Source organism: Diabrotica undecimpunctata, chromosome 9, assembly GCF_040954645.1.
Source record: "Diabrotica undecimpunctata isolate CICGRU chromosome 9, icDiaUnde3, whole genome shotgun sequence".
NCBI classification, from domain to species: Eukaryota; Metazoa; Arthropoda; class Insecta; order Coleoptera; family Chrysomelidae; genus Diabrotica; species Diabrotica undecimpunctata.
The window spans coordinates 110061294-110085516 of record NC_092811.1 but is presented as its reverse complement, the minus strand read 5'-3'; the positions used below and the strand labels follow the sequence as shown (position 1 = coordinate 110085516).

General features: G+C 32.1%; 1 protein-coding gene across 8 annotated transcripts in view; it reads right to left on the bottom strand.

The window, feature by feature from the left end:
- Positions 1-1253: 1253 nt before the first annotated feature.
- Positions 1254-24223, bottom strand: part of Fhos (Formin homology 2 domain containing) — a 782871-nt gene continuing 759901 nt past the window's right edge. For 6 of the 8 annotated variants that reach the window (XM_072543991.1, XM_072543994.1, XM_072543996.1 and 3 more), the window contains 5 exons: positions 22868-23464; positions 15634-15851; positions 13856-14048; positions 13169-13445; positions 1254-3946 (listed from right to left, as the gene is read on the bottom strand). In XM_072543991.1, the coding sequence (XP_072400092.1) occupies positions 3873-3946; positions 13169-13445; positions 13856-14048; positions 15634-15851; positions 22868-23464 (1359 nt within the window). In that variant the 3' untranslated portion in view covers positions 1254-3872. Of the gene's footprint in view, positions 3947-9778; positions 9847-13168; positions 13446-13855; positions 14049-15633; positions 15852-22867; positions 23465-24223 lie in introns of all 8 variants that reach the window. The other 2 variants (XM_072543993.1, XM_072543999.1) reach the window with 1 other exon arrangement.

Below are 24223 nucleotides of genomic sequence, written 5' to 3'. Positions count from 1 at the left end.
ATAATGGAGATAAACTAGAGCCCATTGCTATACCAACATTTTGTTTATAGAATTCATTATTTAGTTGAAAATATGTATTAGCAGTACATAATGTGAATAACTCCATTATAGCTGATATGTTTAGTCTTGTTCTAGTTGCCAATGTATCATCACTCTCTAATTTTGTCTTGACTATATTTAAAGTCTTATCTAATGGCACATTCGTAAATAAACTATTTATGTCAAAACTTACCAAAATATTATTTGAATTAAATTCAATATTTGATAATTTATTTAAAAAATCTGTTTTTTTTTTTTATAAATGTGTCATTTTTATTTGCAAATGGTTGTATAATATTTAATAAAAATTGTGATAGTTCCCTACAAGGAGAATTCATGGTACTACAAATGGGTCTAAGTTATATATTCGTTTTATAACCTTTCGGTACTCCATAAAAATGAGGGGTTTTACTGTAATGAAGTGTAATTAATCTTCTTTGATAACTTCTTTGATAACAATCTTTAAACTTTTGTTTATTGAAATTAAACTAAATGTAAGACCAAATACTTACCATGTCGGAATAGTATTATGAGGTATTTTCCTGGTTTTTCCCTCATTATTTACTATGGAATCACTAACAGGAGAATTTTACTGTTATCATGGCATGTGTTTGTCATTATTATATACAATTACATTCTATAATTTTTTCTGACGGATATTCATAAGTTAATGTTAATTTCATGTAATCGAATGAACTATCTTACAAGTAAAGTCGTCCCATGAACGCAACTCCACAATATTGGCAATATTATTTTAAAGTCGTCTACTTTAAAATGTATAATTAATTACTATTTAAATGGGAATAAGCCACAATTAAAGGTTAAAGTACGTTTATTGACGTACTTTACGTAAATTTTTTAATTTTAGTTGCGCTCTCGCCAAAATTAACACTGTCAAAAACGCCCTCGTCAAAATTGGAACTGTCATTTTTATAAAATTTTGTAAAATTTAATGTTTATCCTAAAATTGGAATATCTTCAATTATTTGTTTAAAATATAATCTTATAACAATTTAATAATGCACATTGTACAAAATCTCCATTTTATCTACAAACATTAGTTTTGGCGTTTTACTTATACTCTTTTTAAACTCTTTGATGGGTTCAAATTATTTTATATTTTGTTTAATTTGCCTAGGAACTATCTATTCACATACCAATTCTGCTTCAGGGAGTCTTAGATTGAAAAATATTGAAAAAAAAAACAAATAACATCTAATAACAAAACTGGTTTTATTATACATTTGAAACAATTACTCTAAATCGAAAATAACATAACACAGCGTATTAGAAGAAAGAAAATAAAAAATCTAACAATACAGAGGCAGGTTTTGTGTAATAATCGCCTTAGTTTTACCAAAAATTCCTACAATTACGATTAATGAATACCTACGTTTTCGTGATGAATGAATAAACTAACAAACTGTTATATGCACATAATTCGAAGTTAATTTTGTATTACAGTAATTATTAAATTGAATATACATTGATGGCTTCATCTATCGAAGAACTCTAACGTAATTTATATATAACGAAACTCAAAGCTTTTACTTTAATTGGTAATTGTAATTTGTAAATAAATGAAATTTAACTAATTATCTATTTTAGTTCAAATATATAAAATCCGCATATAAAATAATCTGAATTGTTCCCTTCCTTCTAGTTTTAAGGTCTCTTTAGAGTATCGGCACTGTAACCTTTTCGTCGTCGTTCTACTTATACTTGCCCTATTAAATGATGAGGATATTAGCGGCTGCTTTTGCTTTCGTCAATTGTTGTTTTCTTTTGACTTTTTTTTTAAATATTCAACATAATATTAACCATTCGTTAATATTCTCCATTTTATCTTAGTTTGAATGTATGTGCTTCAAAGGATGCTAATTATTATCAATTTCTCTGTACTCCTTTCTGTTCTCCTCCTCGAGTACATTACTCAACTGACACAATGTTCTGTGACGAAACTATCCCGTATTGATATTTCTAGCAGATTTATTAAATCGGGAAGAGGTTTTTGTACGTTGTTTCCGTTTTGGACCATTATTTATCGCTTAAACAATATGAAGAATCAGAAATATATCTTATGGAAGTAGACAATCAAAGAAGATAGGTTATGTTATTCTCAACCGTTTGTTTATGTGTTTTCGTTTATTTTCTCAATGTTTTAGTGTGTTTTGTTGATATGACTTTCATTAAAAAACCACAAGAAAACAGAGTTAATGTTGGATTTTTTAACAGCCAATAAAATGGTTCTGACTGGCAAAACAAAACCAACAGAGACTAAATTAAACTAACAGATCTACACCTGTAACATAACTATAAAAAAAATGTTGCATACTAAATGACATTTATATATGTCATATTACGCATAACAACACAGAGCATACTACATCATACCGTTTTTACAGAGTATGGTTTGAAAACTGTAATTTTCTGTAATTTTTCCCGAATTTTACAATTTTAGTGTAATTTTTTATGTGAATAATAAATCATAAGGCACAATGTTGGATATTTATTATCCTTTTTGATAAACATAAAAATAAGTAACAAGTAAATTCTTGTAATAACCTGTACAAGGTTGGGTCCTCTGACATTTTGGAGTTGGAATTAATTTATAGTTTATTTTTAACAGTGATTTACAGTAAAATATAATTTGGATAACTTTAACGAAAGTACAAGATAAACATAGCCGCAAATATCAACCATGGAACAAATTATTTCGGTTTGGCAGTGTTGGCATGTTTTATAATGTATATGTTGTATGCTTCAAATGTAAAGAGAGAAAGCGAAAAGTGCATTTTGATTATATTATGTTATGAATTCTGCAATTTTTAATTTATATAAAACAAGAACGAGTAAATATTGGTTTCCTTGGGGATTAACTGCAGTTAATTATTAGAATTCTTTTTGGCTATTGCCCTTTGGTAGATTAGCGGATAGATTTAGCAATTGTCAAACCACCAGTTGCCAGATTGCTACAGATGTTTGCAATTAATATCGAAAGATACAAATTATTTGCTCGTTATTGTTTTATATAAATTAAAATTTGCGGAATTCATAAAATAATATAATTAAAATATACTTTCTAAAAGCTTTCTCTCTTTATATTTTAAGCATACAACATATGCATTATACAAACATCCCACCACTGCCAAATCGAAATAATTTGTTCCATGGTTGATATTTGCGGCTATATTCATCTCGTACTTATTAAGTTACCCAATATTTCAATAATTTTTGTATATGGAAGAAATTAATAAAGTTTTTAGTGTTTACAAACAAATGATTCATCTACACAACGTTTTTCTGAGAAAAACCAGTACAATACGTACTATAATACAAATTTAACTCTTAAATGATACTTAACAAGTTTGTTTGTTAAAATGACATCAAGACTAGTAGCCACTTGAAAAGGCGCTTTCGACAATTGAATTAAAAAGATCCACAGCTGTTCCTCGTCTACTAAATTAAAAATAAATAAAAACTAATCCTTAAAAGAAATGAACTACATACACATAAATAGTAAAAAACAACGAGGTGAGTGAGCAGCTGTAAGAGTATCACATAACAAAGTCAGTATAAAATTTTACATCTTTAGAAGATGTTTTGGGAGTAAATATGCAGCAAAAAAGTTAAAATTGATAATATTTTAGTAGACGTCAACAGTTATTAATGCTACAGGATATAACGACCATGTGGAACAATACAAAATTACTTCGGGAACCTATAAATGCAATGATTTGTCAATTTTAACGTTTTCGATACAAAAATACTACTCGAAGGTGTAGTAATAAATAAGCTTCGGTAGGACACAGCACTTTTTGGTTTCTTTCGTCTTAATACCCCTTTATGTAAGCTGACAGGTGTTTCTTCTCTTCCTCAGACAAACCGTTCTTGAGTGTTCTTCGAACTAAAAAATAAAAAAAAATAAATATTAAATTGCCAGTTATATTATTAATCCAGTAAATTAAATTATTTTCAGATCAGATGCTTTTAAGATGACTTCAAGTGTACCTATATAAGATTTATTTTAGTTTTATTTGTATTTAGAGTATTTTGAAAAATATAAAAGTATATATACATAAATATAGTTAGTGGAAATCAGAAATATTGGATATTAAAGAGGATATTAAAACTATAAACCTATACGTCTACTATCAATCATATACAAGAGATTCACAAATATCATGAACAAGAGATTAACAAATACATTAGATGCTGTACAGCCAAGAAAGAAATCTGCTTCAGAAGTGGATTTAGTACCCAGTACGCTTTGAGAATTAATGAGTAGAGCTAAAGAATAGCGCTAGCATTAATTTCCATAGATTAAGAGAAAGCTTTCGATTCTATATATCCCAAAGCAGTAATAGAAGCTTTGACCAACCAAAGCATTGACAAATCTTACATAGGGACTTTAGTAAATATATACAAACAAGCCAAAGTTAAGGTAAAAATTTATGAACACACTCCAGAATTTCCCACTACCAGAGGTGTCAGACCAGAAGACGCAATATTACCAAAGCCCTTCACTGCAACTCTAGAAAATATATTCAGCAAAATGAACTGACAGAACAAAGGCCTATCCATTGATGGAGAATACCTCAGTTATCTAAGATTTGCAGACGACATACTTCTGATTGCCAATAATCGTGCAGAACTACAAGAACTTATAGGCGACCTAAATGCAGCTAGCAATGAAGTTAGCCTAAAAATGAACTTGACAAAACAAAAACCATGTACCGTAACGAGCTAGTGGATGTCCAAGACGTAATAATAATTAGCACTGCACTTGAAACTAGTATGTATACTTGGGACAATTAATACACAAATCTGGCTTTTTATTTTCAGAAATCAACAAAAGAATGAAACTGGCTTGGGCACCTTTTGGTAGAAAAGCAGTTATATTTAAATCAAAGATGCCACTCCATCTGAAGAAAAAAGCATTCGATCAGTGTATACTACCAATCATGAGATACGGCTGCAAAACTTGGACACAAGGACACTAAAGAAAGAGATAATAGCGAAACTTAAAGTCACTCAAAAGTCGATGGAGCGATACATGCTAGGTATCACAAAAAAAATAATAGAATGGAAGTAACTTATGTAATCTACAGAATTAAATCTTGAAAATAGCAGTAAGCGGGACATTTAGCGAGAAGAACTAACAATAGATTGATGATCCACTAGAATAATTACACTGTGGTATCCAAAAGGCGCCAAGAGACCAAGAAGACGTCCAAGTTTAAGATGGTACTATGACATAAGGAAAAAATCCGGTACAACATGACACGGAAAAGCGAATATTAGACAATCGTGAGCAGAAATGAAGAACGATCAACTAAAGGATGCTGCACCATAATCGATAGAACACGCTGAAAATGATGATGATGATGATGAAATATAGCGGTTAGTCACCAAAATGTCATTGCAAATGGGGATTATAGACGAACGCAATTAATCAACAGTGAATTCTCCTTTATTCAATCTCATCGTGGAAGAAATTGGCATAAAATGAAAAGATAAAAAAAGCGGAACTAGCATTGTATGTTACGCAACCGATGTAGTAATGACAAAGACCAAGAAAACGATATATAACGGCTTTTCTTATCCTTCTCAACAGAACCATTTTGGGCACGGGTCTAACCTACTTTCTATCACCATACAGATTGATCTTGAGGTACTGTTCTGCAAAAAGGTGAATTTCTTCCCTTTCTCCCTGCTCCTGGACCTGTTCTTAACTAATAAGCCACCACTTTAACAACTGTAGAAAGAAAAAGTAAAACAAAAGCATCAGAAGACAACAACAGGTCTCCAGAAATCAAACAGAACGACGATGAGTCGTAACATGCATAATGATGATATTTTCAATGACTACACTGTTTAGTATGAGTTGATTTAGACCGACATGTATTTTCCCTACTTCCTTCTACTTAGTTTTCAAGGACTTTAACAGCCACTTTCTTAATTAACCAGATTAACAAAGAGTCTGAAGATTTTCCCAGCTTTCAGGTAATATTCTTTTCTATTCAATATTATTTCGCTGCCTTTGTTTAAATCTTCTTGTCTGCCGCTCACTGAACAATGTTGGTGCTTTTACACACATACAAACAGTTAAATTTTGAACTTTGATCAGATAAAAGGCATATATCGAGCACAGTTTAATTAAATCTTGCCCAAGTACTTTCGATCCCTAGATCATCTTCAGGGGCATTTCGTCAATTGTGGCCTATCCGGCAAGAACAAGATGTCATAAACATATAAATGTACATTACACTACAATACAAATGGACAAACAAACACAAACTCATTCCGTCTCCGGCTTCTTCAAGTAATGTAGGCTTCCTTAAATTATTTTAAAGTGTTTGTTTGTCCATTTGTATTGTAGTGTAATGTACATTTATATGTTTATGACATCTTGTTCTTGCCGGATAGGCCACAATTGACGAAATGCCCCTGAAGATGATCTAGGGATCGAAAGTACTTGGGCAAGATTTAATTAAACTGTGCTCGATATATGCCTTTTATCTGATCAAAGTTCATTTATTCGAGCATTCAACCTTATATTTAGTTAAATTTTGTTCAAAGTGTCAATTCCTGGTCAAACGAAGAAAAAGCAACGTCACTTGTAATTGCCCTCCGACGAGCAGTAAAAGAATTTATAGAGCTAGTGTTCCAGCTGGAAAAACTAGATATTTGCAGCAAGTTTTGCTTGGAAATGACAAAGAGACAATCTTTATTCAATAATAAACCTTTATGATAAAAAATGTTTACTTAAAAAATCTAATAGAAGTAAATGTTTCATAAAATAAGATAACAAACGAAAACTTGGACAATAAAGTGTTATTTCAATCTGCCACCAGTAAGGTTAGTTTATTACTACCAACTCCATTTAACTGCCTAATTTATCCTAATTTAAGACATAATGAAAAAACTTTAACATGTGAAACTGTTAATTAAGTATTTTTACTTTTATTACCAATTTTGTCATAAACTTAAATAAAGCTGTCTATCAACGCCAGATGCAGTTTAGCTACTTTGATGGATAGCATAGTGAAGTTGAAGATGATCGCTCAACACAGAATTAGGCAAAGCTCGCAGATGAAGCTTTTAGTTTGAGAAATGGTTAGTCAAGCGTTTTATGCTTCATAAATGGTTGAATTTTTAACAAAGCAAAATAATATATCATTTTATACCACATAAGCTTATGAGTTAGTAGTATAATACAAGTCACTAACTTACAGTAAAGAAATAATAACGATTAAATATTTTATACCATCCCTTGCAACATATAAATACTACAAGCTGGATCTGAGGCTTGGTGACATTGCAACGAAATTATTTACGATGGTTTATAATGTCCATATGTTCGACCACGCGTCTGGTAGTACATGATTAATTGACCAATTTGTATATTGTGGTTATTAGTAATACTGTAATTAGTAACACTTCTACTTTTTGTAAAGTAACCAATTAGAATAAACTGATTGGTATACCCTTTACAAATTCTTCTTCTTAAGGTGCCTTCTCCATTACTAAAGGTTGGCTATAACTACAGCAAATTGCTCTCTATCTTGAGCTGTTCTTAGTATTGAATGTGTGTCCAGTCTCTTACATTCTTCAACCAGGAGCATTTTCTTCTTCCTGGACCTCTTCTTACTTCCACTTTCCCTTCCATTATAAGTCGTAGGAAGTTGTAGTTTTCTCCTCTGTAAATATGTCCTAGATAACTCGTTTTTCTGTTTTTTACAATATTTAGGAGTTCTCTCTCAGTACTAATTCTTCTTAGCACCTCGTTGTTGGTCACGTGCTCTGTCCAAGAGATCTTCAGCATCCTTCGAAAAACCTATATCTCAAAGGCTTCTATACGCTTCATACTTGTGTTTCCACGCCTCATGTTTCCACTCCGTATAGCAATATGGAATAAATAAATGTTTTTACAAATTGGTATATGGATATCCAACGATAACGTAGAGTTTATTAGAAATTTTTTCATTCATTGAAATGCGATTACTAAAATACAAATTACTAAATTCATATGTAAAAAAACACGAAAAGAGAAAAATATAAAATTAAAAGTAAAGGAACCAGAGTACTGGTTAATAAAAACACATGTTAACTTACAAAACTCTTGTGGCTGAACGTAATAAAAACTAATAATGTCAGATATATTTAAGCATTTCAAAATAAAAGCACTATCTTTGGGACCTTCTTCATATCTGAGTGACGTAATGTAAACAGAAACATAAATAAAATTAGAAATACCTAATATATGATGACTTCTCACGATTTAGTATCCAAATACAGACCCAAAGTACCTTTTCAAGTGGGCAGGTTGGTCCAACCTTCAGGAATTTCCTAGAATGAGGTTTATGCGATCTTTCATTGTACAAGAGAAATTAGCATAAGGGCTTTCATACTAAAGTAGATCAATATTTGCATTGATAGTCAAGTGGCTATGGGGGCTCTCAGGAGACCAGAGGTAGTTTCTATTAATAATAACAGAAACTAAAATTCTAATAAAATGGAACAAACATAATAAGATAATACCGCAAAACAGAATAGTAAGATTATATCGAGACAAATAGAAAAAAGAATAGGTCAAAGAAGCGTTATAGCGGCTTCCCACGATCGGCGATTCTACAGATCATCGCGCACAGCCGATGAGCACGGGCGGCAACGTACCGCAGACAGAGCTCTTCCTACGGTCCGTGACAGTCTGTGTAGCTTTTGTTTTTTGCCTTCTGTATGTCGACATTAAATTGTCTCTCTTCTTTCTTAAGTCTTTAATCGAAATAATACTATTCTTCAATTGATTTTTTATTCAGTTCCATGCATCGTATATATCGTTCCGGTTCTTACGCTCTGGCGCCGTAGAATTCCATAAGCTTGTTTCATTTTGATACAAGTTTAAAAAATCAAAAATAACTTTGTTCGTCCATTCCATTTTTTAGCAAAAAAGTGCAAAACAACTTTGACAACACTACAGACAACTACTCGTGTCTGCGAATGAACAAGTTCTGACTTGCACTTATCTGTTAAAACAAGGACGCGATCGGATCGCGTCGCACGGGCATGTACCGCACCTTTGATGTTACCGACTCTCGATGGATACGACGGACCAGCACAGACGTGCCTGTGCTACCACGGACAAGACATTTCCCACGGTGCGTCGGTGCGAGCTGGTCCGCGCCCGTCCGCAATATCGCCGATCGTGGGAAGCCGCTTTTAGAAGACCTAAAAAACGCTGGAGTGACTGTTTTGAAGATAAAAACAGAGGAAGAAGTAAAAAGAGGGAGAAAGAATTATTAAATTTAAAATAGAATCCACAAGCTTTTCTACGACTAAATAATCAAAAGAAAATAAAGTCCGAATAATTGGGACTTGATATGTAGTGTGCATTTAATATTAAAAATGTGATAATGAGTGTAGTTTTGCATCAGAACTAAGTTTGAGATACCTAACCTTTACAGCCAAATTTTATTAATTGTTGGAAAAAATATTGGAAAATTTTGGAAGAATAGTTTTAGAAAAGCCCAAGTCGTGAAAATATTCAAAAAATCTTTCAAATTAAAAAAAATTATTTGGGTTAAAATTAGCTCTTCGCAATTTAGAATCCAACTAGTTATGGTCAATATCATTTTTAAATGCCTTTAAACTAAAACATCCAAAATTTTCTGTGTTAGTATTCAACAAAAACAAATATTGTTTAAAACAAGCCCACAAACATTACACAACCACCTACCAATTATTAAAATCATGGAGAATCTCTGCTACCCAATGGATTATTTTCTCTAGTTCTAGATCGCTTAACTAAGCACAAAATAAAGTGAATTAAGTAAGTATATTAAGTCGAAATTGAAACTGTTCAAGCATTTATCACTTTATTATATTTTTAAACAATTTAACTTTAATATATACATACATGGGAGAGTACACAAATTCTCTTTAAACAACAAATTTTTACAGATGCTTAATCTACTTTAAACATTGTTTTTCTCAGTCATGGTGAATAAATCTGTAAAAGTATTATTGAGTAAAAGGTAAGAACGACTCAACCTCAAGTATCAGGCGATAAACAGGTTTTATTAGTCTTTTTCCGGTATTCTCTGGAAGTAAGCATCCTTTCCCTAGCTTTGTGTGACCAGGAACAGAAAACAAAGCTGCCCAAGTTGTCCATAAACTATAGAACTGAATCTCGTTACACAGCATACTGCCAAAGATAAAGAGAGACTGTCAGCAAAACCGGAATAAAGCACAGGAAGGACCAATAAAACCCAATAAGCAAATGGGGCAGTGCATAGAGAAAAAGTTTAAGTACTTTTTGAAGACCTACTAAAAGTTCCACAGCAGGCGCTAAACCTTATCCACAAGCCGTAAATATAGATATATAGTAAACACAAAAGATATTTCAGGTCACAATGTGGAAAGGTCTACGGAGTCAAATGACTCGTTTATCCATAAACTATAAAATATTATGGGGAAACTACTTCGTTTTCTGTAACGTAACATGTTTCATCCCACCGTGGCATCTTTGGGGTTAACATACAATTAGCTGTACCTTAAGCTTTTATCATTTTTTATAACAGCTCAAAATTTGTTTTAAATTTATTTATTTTAAATTTAGTTATTTTAAATATAAATGAAATTTCTTTACTCCTCAGTTTTATATAGAGTGATAAACTGCGTTAGGCTTTCACGGCCATCGTCTACTGTTTGTTCGGGCCGTTAGGCCGTTGTCTTCTGAGATGAGTTCTCGACGTTTCGCCAACACTAGGGGTTGGCATCTTCTGGAGATGTTACTGCTTCGCTTGTAACTTGTAGTCATTTTCAGGTTACAAGCGAAGCAGTAACATCTCCAGAAGATGCCAACCCCTAGTGTTGGCGAAACGTCGAGAACTAATCTCAGAAGACAACGGCCTAACAGCCCGTACAAACAGTTTAACAAGTTTATATAGAGTGTTTAAAAAAAAGTAACACCGCATCTATAATAAGTAAAAAACTGAAAAATAATTGGGGTTTACTAAGTAAAAAATTTTTGTAACGGAAAATTTTTTAAGATAAAAGGCGTTGACGAAAAAAAAAATGTTACACATTTTTACGATTTTGTCGAAACTTCTGGCAAAATTGTAATGAAATTTTATTCGAATATGTTTTGGAAGCTGATATCATTCAATAAGGCATTTCCTTTAATTACAATTAAGTCAAAACATCACAAACCCTGGACTGCGGACTACAAAAGTATCCGCATATCACCCAAGAATATGCGTTCACTATTCTACATCTAGAAAATCACTACCAACGTCTTTGTCACTGAATATAGCACCTAGTACAGTAGTGGCAGTATAAAGATTATTGTTTAGAGATTGATAGACCTCATGTACTACAGAAAACATAGTATTGCTGGAACATTTATTAGATAAAAAGTCGAACTGACTTTGTGATAAAATGTTGTTTTCAACGAGAACGGGCATAAGTCGGGCTTTTATAAGTCTCTCAATCATTTTGGATAGGACCGGTAGTAAGGCAATAGGTCTATAGTTGCAGACATTAGATTTTTTACCACCCTTATGAAGAGGAATAATAATTGCTGTCTTTAGGCACTCTGGAAATATATCTTTTTCAAAGGAATCGTTAATTAGTGAGACCATGACTTCCAACAGATTTTTTGGGAAATTTAAGAAATTTTTTATGGATAGTCCATCAGTTCTACAGGAAGATTTGCTTTTGATACTACTGATTGTTTGGATCAGTTCAGATTTATCAACTGGTCTTATAAAGAATAAATTCAAGACCTTTTTTGAATTGGGGCGATGGGAAATAGGATCTTGTTGTGGTAAAATAGTTGATGTTATATTTTTACTCATATTAACGAAGTATTCATTTAGATTTTCAGGGTTTGGAAGAGAAAATGTTTGAGCTGTGTTAGTTTTATTTTGAAAATCATTTATACTGACCAAGTTTCTCTTGCAACATTTTTAGAACTTCCCAGACGATTCTGATATATTTCTTTAGCTGTTTTGATAAGTTTTAGATAAGTTCCTTTGTAGTTGGAGATATATTCAGTGACAAAGACGTTGGTAGTAAACTTCTTGATGTACAGTAGTGAACGCATATTCTTGGCTGATATGCGGATACCTTCGGTAGTCCTGGGTTTGGGATGTATTGACTTAATTGTAATTAAAGGAAATGCCTTATTGAAAATACAGACAAGCCTATCAAAAAAGTCACTGAAATTATAGTCCACGTCCACAGAGGGAAAGTACCACCCAGAAGTCAAGCACAAATTTTGGAATTTACGAAAGTTCTGAGCAAAAAAAATCATACCTAAACGTTGGGTTTTTGAGAATGGTTTGTTAAGAGTGTTAAACTTGATATATACTGCTTCATGATCAGATAGTCCTGAATTAATATAATTGTAGAGCGTACATCAAGGGATGAGAAATCTGAGACAATACAATCAATTATGGTAGATGTTGTTTCAGTAATTCTTGTAGGAGAATTAACGTGCATTGTGAAACCATACGATTCGAATATATTAACCACGGATAATTGGGTAGCACAAGCAACAGCGTAATTAATATTCAAGTCATATTTTGTTATAGGAGAGAAATTATTATTTGTAGATAAAATTACGGTGCCACCATGAGCTGAATTTGGGCGATCATACCTAGCAATTGTGGTATATTTTTCTATATAAAAAAAGGCTAGATGAGTTCAAGACAGTGCTTGGTAACCTCAACTATCGGGGGAAACCCTAATTCCTCTAGAAACAAAAATAATTCATCTGTTTTATATCTTATAGAACGAATATTAATCAGAACCATGCTAAAGTTGTCATTACTATAAAAATGTGAGGTTTCTAGTCCCACAAAACACGTCATATTATTTAAAAATAGACTGTCATGAAATACACAAAATAGTGTATTTTTAGTGGACCAGAAATGTAGAAAAAAGAGAAAATATAGATATCGCTGTTTACTTGCATTGTACCTCGACTGGAAAATATCAGAAATGTGCTAATCCTGCTCATTTTGTAAATTGTTATGTAGAGTAGAACACATCAGTTAACAAACAATCTTAGTAACAAATACTTGAACGGTTTGGCAATTATAAACAAATCAAGAAAACTTACGAGACTTTCTGTCAGCATGTCTGGTTCTCTTTCTCTCTCTCGGGGCAGTTCTGGTTGAAGGCGCTTTAGTGGCGGTTTTTACCAAGGTTTCGATCAGCTCGTCGTCTCCATCAGTCAAGTTGCCGTTTCCGGTGCTCATAAAGGACCTATTACTTTCTCGGCGCGTTCTTCTCCACGGAAGTGTTCCTTGAAGACTTTCTACATCGGACATATCGCTGCCGAGTAATTGGCGGAGCTCTGCGTCGGCTCTGTCTTCTTTTGTTCTGAATTTTCCTACCTAAAATTGTCATTACACATTAGACAAATTGTATTTGGGAAAAAAGTATTTTTGAAATAATATTAAGGAGTTTTTATATAACTATTACAATGTAGATAACTGAAAGGTCACTAGTATGAAAAACAGTGATCAATACCAAAACTGTAGAATATATATATCACTGTTCAAATCCTGCAGAAGATTTAAAGGGCCTATCAACCAAGCAGTTATTGTTTCAGGATGCCTAAGAGATATAATTTGGAATGATACATGAATACTAAAATACTTAAACATCTAAGTACGCAGATAATCTGTGGTCTAGTATCGTTAACTGTGTTTTTCTGGAAAGGTTCAATTCAAATTTAAAAAGAACTGAAATAGTTTAACCAACAAATCATGTACAACTGTGTAACAAAAAAATGTCCACTTACATCTGTTATCATTTTTCCACGTGTCTTGTTTCTCTCTCTATGATTTGCTTTCTTCTCTAGCTGCTGCAATACCCGCTCCCTCGTCGTTCTGTATTCAAGTGAGAATTCGGATACTATTCTACAGAACTCATTGGGTTTGGTGTCAGAAATCTGGTGCAGGGGAATCCCCAACCATAGAAGGAACTTATGAAACCTGAAATGTGTCAAAAAGTTTAAGTACACGTACATTACATATTATTATTATTATTATTATTATTACAGTATTACATCGTTATACGTCTTTACATTGACAAAAGCAAGGTAATGATGATCAACAAAAATCATATCATTAATCATCAATTTTTTTAAGCAATGGGATACTAGCAAGAATTCAGAATTTCACATATCAGGGCTGCAACCTGAACGAAGATGGGGATCATCTCCGTAATATCCAGATTTAAATTCTTAACAAAACCAAAAATGTGGTGGTGCTATGTGTTTCCAACTTTTTGTATGGCGTGTCAGCTTGTACGTTATCAGAGGCCACCGGTAAGAAAATAATAGCTTTCGAAATGTGGAGGTACTGTAGAATCGTAGAACTGTAGAACTCTACATTTTTATCCTCGTCTTACTATATAAAGAAAACAAAGAGACTTATCATCTATAATTAACTACATAAACACAAAAAGATCAGAATTTTTATCAATCCGAGGATAAAACATCATCTATCAGAATTACATTCAAAATATGGCTAATACGCATAAGATCTAGGCCAAGTAAGTCAACTGTCAAATTGCTCTTACCACCCACCCAAAAACCCTTAACTAGAAGGATAGTTCGATCGTCCAAATATGTCTGTCACAGCAGCACGTGGCTGTGACGTGGATGTGGTGATGACGAGCGATTATCGACCCTATTGTTACTGTAAACTTTTCGGAAGATGAACCTTTTGAAGATAAACTTTTGCGAAAAATTTGAAATTAAAAAATTGAAAACGAAAAATTAACGTTTTGTTTTTGTAAATAGATGACAAATAATCAGATTTGAAACAATACCTAAGAAATTCACACTTTTAGAAAATTACTCTTAATGTTCTGTTTTACATGGTAACTAAAATTTATTTTCCAAAATAGTTCATTTGCTAGTGTTATAATTAAATTGATAAATGTCAGTTTCCTTTTGGAAAATTGTGAAAAATAACAGACATGTCCTTAGTTTTTACACTCTTAATTATTATTGTCACAACCATTTTTGGCACATCTATTACCACTATATTTTTAGACAAGTAGATCGAAATATATAGAAACAATAAACAATAATTAAATAGTCTTATAAGACCATTAAATAGATAGTACAACAAAAAATCAGCAGAACGCACAACTATTCTTTAGAAAACAATAAGAAATGTCAAACATGAGTCGCCACGCCTACGTCACACTCAATACAGCGTCTTACATTAGAGCAAAGAACAGTTCCACCGCCAATTATAAATATTTATAGGTTAGGATCATTTATAACGTTATTTTAGAATTTTGAAAACAACTTCCTCATTGTAAATCGAAACGTCACAACAAACATAAAATCTAATTGTCATTATAATCAATCATGGTCTAATCCATACCAGTTTTTGTTTTCTGTTACATAAATAGATACATTGTGTCTTCAATTGCCCTTGGTAATGTTCAGAAAATTAATTCCACCACCTGTATATTTTTATAATACTAATAAATAAATACATATGCATCTTAAGTTTACAGTATTTTCAATTAAAATATCTTTGCCTATACACAGCTAATTACCTATTGATTATCCTTCTGTGTACTATTCCCAGGAGGATAATTCTTTCCGCGCAATCTGATAGGAAGTCAGACATCTTAACTTTCATCATTGTAGACCCATCGTGCTTGGCTATTACTTTTAAGTGGTCCCAGGAGGCTTTGCAATCTGCTTCGAGCCTTTGGATATTTAGGGCGAGTTCGTCGAAGTCGATCTTCGATGCCCTGGTTATAGCTCCAATCTGAAAAAAGTTAAAATCAAATTTTTCGTTATCTATTTCTATTTAGCTTAAAATAAGTTTTAACTTATAATTTTAATCAATTATTACAGCGTGTTAATGTTTAAAATGTGTTTTATATGTGAGTATTGTTGACATATTTTAAAATTCAATTATTTTAAATTCAACTATTGTCCATGAGGATGGCTACCCTAAGAGCCATCCTCATGGATTTAATAGTAATTTAATAGAAAACAAGAATATATAGTAGGTTTTTTCATATAAAAATGCGTGCATGTTACAATTTATATAAAGTGACGTCACTTATATTTAAAATTTCCAAAACGTCAACCTTAGAGTTCAAATTTTCCTAACACAGCTAATAATACGAAACCCATACGGAACTGCTCGATCTTTCATAGGCGTCAACATGGTATAATAATCAGAATAACGTAATCCAACATTATATTGGGAATTTTAGAATTATATTGATTAAATAACAAAAAACATTTGTTATTATTGATAATATAAATTTTGTGAAATTACTCTTTAAGTCTAATATTCCACAAAATAATAATTTTAATTAAATACATTAGACAATTGTACGCAACTGATACAGGAATACTTCAAATTTTTTGACAGTTCAGCGTGTGGCAAAATTGTTTTAAAGGGTTGCCGCTTTTTTAGAGTAAGAATTTTGTTTATGTTTTAATTTCTTACACAATTTGATCATAATATATTATATATTAATAGATTGTATTTATAAATACATATTAAATTTAGATTAATAGCTTTAAAAACTAATTATTGTTGTGTATTGTGATTGTGCTATGCCACCAAAACAACTAAATAGTCTGTAGAAAGCTGATAAGCTTTCATATAAGATAGATTATTTTGGACAAGAAATAATGGCGGGACATTTTTACTATTATTGCTCTAAAAGTGGTAAGTTTAAAATTTAGAATGTATAATTTTGTATTAAAATGTTTTCTTTTGTATTTTAGTGTGTTGCAGTAATCTTAAAACTAAGTGTATTTACTGTTAATATAATAGTTTGACCATGGACGTATAAACATAGATGGACCCAGCAATAAGATACCTTAAACACACACTGTTTTGAAGCTTCGATATTCCTGGACAAGAGGGTAAAGGGGAGTAAAACGGGTATCGATAGACTGTGATACTTCCTCAATGAGCATAAGCGTGCTTGAATTTTTACTCGCGGGGATAATTATTCAGACGTTAATAATTGGAAGTAGTAATAATGTATAAAAACACGTTTTTATAGAAAAAATAAAATACAATTTTATTTGCTTTAAAATTAATACAATAAAATATAGTTGAGCTCAAGTTAATTTTTTAATAGGTATCAAATAATCCTACGATAAAAAAAACAATTAAAAAATATACATTTGTCAAATTTAAGTACATATCTATATTGATAATGTGTCAAAACATATTTTTTCAAATTGTGACAAATTTGTTTTAATACAATATCAATAGATTTCACGTAGTAAGGGTTTCTGCTACAAAATTATTTATTGATCATTCCAAAGCTCTTGCTAGCATTTGACATAAAATTATTTGCAAATATACCTACTTATTAAAAAGTAGGCGTGAAAATGTATAAATTATTGGAAAGCTATTTACCGAACAGAAATATTAAAGTAAAAAATGGTAAATAGACATAATAGAAGACGTTGGTATAGAAATAAATTTTTATTGATTGCGAAATAAAACAGTCTTAGTAAGAACGCTTCTTATGCGCACGGTGTTATCATCTAAAGTAGTCCTCGTTTCATGATGAATTCCAATTTTAAAATATTTCTCAAGAACCAATTTTAAAAGTTGCATAGAGTGACCATCGATTGCATCTTCATCATACATATGGTTACCAAAATGCTCATAGATTGATTTTGGGACGTTTTGTATGGTTTTATTAATCAAAATATTCATAAGGTTTTTAACTAGTCTGTTGTAGATATTTATAGTTTTATTAAAAAATCTGAAATATTTTTCAGCTTCCTTACAAGTTTAAATAACCAAAAAGGATGCTTTTGAAAGGTTTTTTTATACTGTTTTCTCTGTTGAAGTTTAGAGTAAGTTTCATCATTAATCGATATTATTTGGAAACCTACATAGAAAAATAAATGAGTTTTATTCATTTCACTAATTTATTGTTAATTCATGAGAAATATTAAATTAAAAAGCTACTAAACAGATCTTTTTAATCAGATGATGTCTACTTACAATTTAAAAATGTCTATACTAATTTCATGAACTAATATCTTGTTCAATACATTAATTAATATGAATAAACCCAATGGTACGCCTATGAAAGACATATTTTAAAATGTAAACACACAGGCTTCCTCAGTTCCTCATCTTAAATAATGTAAACAAACAGTACTTACAAATATTAAATGAGACATCGGGATGTAAATATTTCGTTTTTTTTGCAAATGCAAAACTGTAGCACCATTATTATAATTTGTTTATTTCACTATTTACAAATATCACTTAAAATACAGCCAAAATATCGAAAAACAACTTTTCCTCATCTTGGGTAAAAAGTAAACAAACATGGACATGACATGGCACAGCATTTGAAGTTTGACGTAGAGCCATAAGACAGAGAAATGTAAACACCGTTGCCATTAATAAATAGGTTTCAGTGCTTCTACATATAAAATAATTGGTTGATATCTGTTATACGCTATTATTAAATGATATGCACTTTTGATGTTTTAATTACAATTAAATATATTAATATAAGTAATGGTGTGGAGGCCTGGACGCTGACGGAGACGCTCACGAGAAAACTAGAAGCATTCGAAATGTGGGTGTACCGACGCATTCTTCGTATATCCTGGACCGAACATGTCACCAACACAGAGGTAATCCAAAGAATCGGAAAGGAGAAAGAAATCGTGAATACAATTAAACAAAGAAAGCTTGAATATCTAGGCCACATATTGAGACACGATAAGTACCGTCTACTGCAATTGATTGTCCAGGGAAAAATAGACAGTAAGCGAGGGCCAGGCAGGAGAAGACACTCGTGGCTCCAAAATCTGAGGAAGTGGTTCGGGCTCACATCGGTCGAACTATTCAGAAGCGCCGCAAATAAGATCAGAATTGCCATGTTAATAGCCAACGTTCGCAACGGACAGGGCACTTGAAGAAGAAGAAGAAGAAGTAATAAATTATTATTTTGGTTTGATAGCACCTGTAGAGTATAAAATAAATATAGTAATATTTTCAGCGATACGTGAATAAGATATTTTAATAAAAAAATGTGACAACATTTGAAGGTGCTGAGAATGTGACCTAGTCAAATAATTTTGGCTTCGCATTTTTATGTAAATTACTGAGTCCATCTGTGTTTATACGTCCATGAGTTTGACAAATAGTTGACATTTTAAAAATTCCTCACTTACTGACTATTCTGATGTTTTGGCAACGCTGTGTGGTTCTGACGTCGTAAATCTTGAATGACGTGCAAGCATTTTTATATGAAAAATACTATAACTACATTTTTGTACTAATAGGTAAGCGTATAATTTTAATTTTAATACTTAGCAGTTTTTAACTCAACAACTTTATGTAAAGTGTAAAACTTAATCCTCATTATGGTGTTCTGTGGCCGTAAGTAAAGAAGAATGACATGAGATTTTATATATAAATATATAGGTTATGTAGAAAAATGTAATTGGGCAACAAGCACATGGTTGATTTGTTTGTAATACTTTAAATTAAAATATTCTGGAACTTTGTTATGTAAATACGAAATGCAGTTGGTAGACACGTTAACAAAAGTGCTCCATAAAGTACAGCTTTGCAGTAGTAAATATAATTTAGGATTGGCATTTGTTCAGAGAGGAGAATTTAAATAAGTAGTGATTTTATCTATAATAATAAAAATGAATGAAGAATGAATCTCTTCCCTATCCTTGGTTGTTTGATTATGTTCGTAACAGTCTTGTTGTATGTTAGGGTAGGTTTAATTGGGCGTTAATTTTAAGAAATGTGGCTGGCTAAATGGGCATAGCTCCCAAAGGCAAAAAAAAATTAAAATGAATCGCCAAAATGTCTGTACGGGCATCACTTCAGAACGACTACACGAAATTAGATAATTATTTTTTTGTTATGTTTGTTATTATCAGGAAAAAGTATGTGTAAAAGATAACTTTTAAAATATTGTACGGAATGACTTCAAAAACAGTTTTTCTCTCATTTTGAATCACAATATAAAAACAAAGGAAGCTAGAATTTACAAAATAAATGTCAGCATTGATAAATTGTGCAACAGCGATACCACACTGAATATACCGGTTCTCGTTCGATCATCGACGTCACGCAGAGTCCGTTGCGGTTATAACTTCGATGGGTGACAGCTTGGGAACACCACATGTTGCTATATGAAACCTTCATTCGCCGAAAAGGCTGGACAGATTTTTACGAAATTTTGCCTGTGTAACCTGGGCTGTCCACGCCCAGATATCTGGAAGTGAACAGCCTTTCTTTTTATTCAGAGACTTGTAGCGGCCTGTTCTGTAATGAATGATGACTGCGAGCCTTGGTCAATCAATGCTCTCATCAATTCTGAGTTTCCTCTTGAGTCTCTTTCTCATACTAATGCAGTTGCAACTAACTAGCACTTCTTCATTATGATGACTTAAACAGCTCCCGGTATTCTATGGCCTCCTTGAAGATCCGTCGTAACTGTTGTCACCTCTGGTCCCACTCGAATTGAATCTGTTTTGTGGCCTTCTCTTTTCAGAATTCCTTCTGTTATCAAACTGACCTTCTGACTCACTAACATTGGGTCTATGTGGTGGCCTTCTGTTTTCAGAAATACTTCTGTTATCAAACTGATCTTCTGACCCATTAACATTGCATGGATTCTCCGAAATGCTTTTTACTTCTTCGAAATGGGTAAGCCGATTTTTATGAAATTTTACATGTGTATTCTGTTGGTCTGAAAATAGGGTAAGGGTGGTTCACCCCAAATGTATTTTTTTATTTATTAACCCAATTATTAATAACCTCTATTTTGAATTGCCATATTAGTGTCAAAGAGTTAGTTGCCACACTTCTTCGAAATTGCTCGACTGAGTTTTATGAAATTTTCTATGTTTATTCACTAAGTCCAATAATCGGTCGTAAGCTATGTTTCATACCCGGTCGTAAGGGGTAAGAGTGGTTCATCTAAATATTTTTTTGTTTTTATTTTTGTTTGTTTACAAAATTTTTTATTTTTATTTTTTTATGATGTGGCATTAAGAACTACAATAGCCCTTAATTTTCACATTTCTATTAATAACCCCTATTTTTTATATTTTTATATTCAGTATTGGCGCGCGTATGGGTAACGACCTCAATTTTTTCAAAGAAATAAATTGGTACGCCACTGAGATTTTTCAAATTAAAAATCATTTTTGAATTCTCAGTTTAATTTATGACAAAAATCTTTTCTTATTTTCTTCCATATGAGGGTCCGTTTTTATGCAAAAAAATAAAGAATCTTAACGCGTATTTTTCATGGTTTTAATACATTTTCAAGAACTATCTAATACAATAACATTAAACCAGAACAGCAGAAAGTACCACTAATAAAATTTTAAATAGGCGCGAAGCTACAAAAAATGTTCAAGACATATCCTGTCGACAAATAAATTCGTGAAAACAACATAATTGTACATTGCCTGCCTCCTTATCATTGTGAGAGAAACCCTATTGAGTTTATATGGGGTCAAATAAAAAAAAATCAAGTGGCATGAGAAAACTTAAGTTTTAAAATGGAGGACGTAAAAAGCTTGTTAGCTACTGTCATAAAAAATGTCACACTTGAGTCTTGGTAAAATTGTATAAGGCACACTATAAAAAGAAGACATAATGTGGGATTTAGACACAAGAGTGGATATTTCGGTTGAACTATTATTATCAATGTAAATAGAAATATGGAAAAGAAGAAGAATTGACAGTTGACAAATGGTTCCGGTCTTGGCTAAGGTTCATGCTCAGCCGGTGATGCAGATTCAATGCTTACCGACAATGACGTCAGAGTAGTTCAAATGTCCCGTCCTGTCTCGCCCAAGTGTGTCATACTCTGCTGAGTTAGTTGTCATACTCTTCCGACACCGCTTCACCGATTTTGATAAAATTTTATATTTATATTCGGTATGTATGAAAATCGGTCATGACCTATTTTTCATACCCCTAAGCGGTAAGGGTGGTCCGCCTTGTTAAACATTTTTAAAAATTTTTTTTGACAAAATTTTTTTATTTCTATTTTTTTATGATGTGGCATTCAACAATACATACAACCCTTAATCTTCACCCTTCTATCACCAACCTTTATTTTTAATAGCAAAATTAGTGTGACACAGTTATTAGTGTCACAAAGTTAGTTGCCACACGCCTTAGAAACGGTTTGACCGATTTTTATAAACTTTTATATGTACATTCGGTTAAATATATTACGCTTAAAGTTTCTTTCGGGAAAGTTGTTTTCATTCAAATCAATTGACACAGTTATAAATCAGAATGACGTAGTCAACTATCCTACAGAGTTTTTGAATTTATTCATCACTTATTTGAAATTATTATGAATTTTGAAAATCGTTTAATAACTACGGCTAGAATAGGTCGATGGTTTTGTGGTCTGAAATACAGAGTTTTGAACTAATTACGATTTTCATTGAAATTTGGTTATAACTTTTTAAATACCCTATAGGTATAACACAATACAACTTTATATTCTTGTAATGAGGAAGTAAAGCGGATTTTAAATTTAAAATAAAATACAGGGTGATTCATTAAAAAAAACTAGTCTTTGACGCAGTATATTTTGGAAACATCTTTTTTACAACAGATATCACGGATTTGTCACAAATTTGATCAAGCTCTATGTAGTAATTGTTTTAACTTGATTAAAGCATCTAACTTTAAACAGTTAAAATTATAAAAGCGAATAAAAAATAATTTTAAAAGGTTTTAATAACCATTTAAGAGATTTAACCAAAAAAAAATCTTACCTCAGAATACAAATCGGTAGCATCTGGAAACTTCTCCATGACAATATGGCAAAGGTGGTGCAACAATGAATGTTTATGAACCGTATCCTTTACTTCAGGTACTTTGGCTAGATACTCAATTTGAAAACCCCTCACTTCATTCCCGTTAAGGAAATTTCCGACAGAGAGCAACGTACTCAGAATGCCCCTAAAAGTTTTATTTACACGCAGAACTTCGAAGCCCTGCTTGAGATCCATAAGGGGCTCAGCGATTTCACGTTCTGAGTTTTCGAAATCCAGTTTAAAAGCCCACAGCTTCAGACGAGCTGGCAGCTCAGAAATGGAGGCTAACGTTAAAAGGAATTGCTCGGCACTACCGAGAGGTATGTCAGGATTGGCGGCTTGGGCTTCCTGTATCTTGGTTCTCTCTTCTTCCGTTGGTAACATGGTGAGAAGTTTCTCGATGCCTTCGCGGTTCATAATTGTTGCGTCCATTTTTAAGATAGCTGTTTTAATGGAACGAGGTGGAGGGAGCTTCGTCATACCGATGTTGATAGCATTGGAACGTTTGGGGTCCAGAACTATGATCTCTTTGTTTTTATTCATTTCTTGTTGTTTCTAAAATTGAACAATTTCGTTATTTTTTATTTATAAAGAGATTTTATACATCCAAATACTTATTAAAACGTAAATTATAAAAGGAATAAAATCTAATAAAACAAAAATATGCGCGAGTTCATGACATCCTTATCTTTTTTATATTATAACAATTGTTTGGAAAAGTATTTAGGGTTTACTTAAATATTTTACTTTTTTATGATTCTTAATATTTTTAAGAGAATATAACCCTATTTGATCGCTAATTTCGTATCTTTAGCGCATTCATATTTTTTATCAAATTTGAGAACCACTTATCTATGACTTATCCACACGTCTGTGAAAAAGTAATTAATGTACCGCAAACCACTCGAGTTAAAGGTTTAAAAAATATAAATTTATCGAGACATCTAATTTATTGCGTCTCTCAAGGAATGCGAATGATCTTTCGAAAATTTCACACGGTTAGCATATTTAAGGAATCTCCCAACAGCAGGAGAAAGAACTAAGAAAAACTTTGTGGCACCTACATTTGACTACACGTTGAAATATTTCTTACCGCCCGTCACTGCACACGACGTCGCCGAGTTTCGACGCTGTTCTTCTACCTGACATCTGTAATATTTCAAGACGGGTAATTGATATTTTTCTTTACAATCATATTTCCTTTTTACGACTTTAATTCATTAACCAGCTATTTTGAATATTTCCTACATAAACAAGAATGTATTTCAGAATCTGTATTCTGCAGAATCTTCTGCAGAAGACAGCAAATCTTCT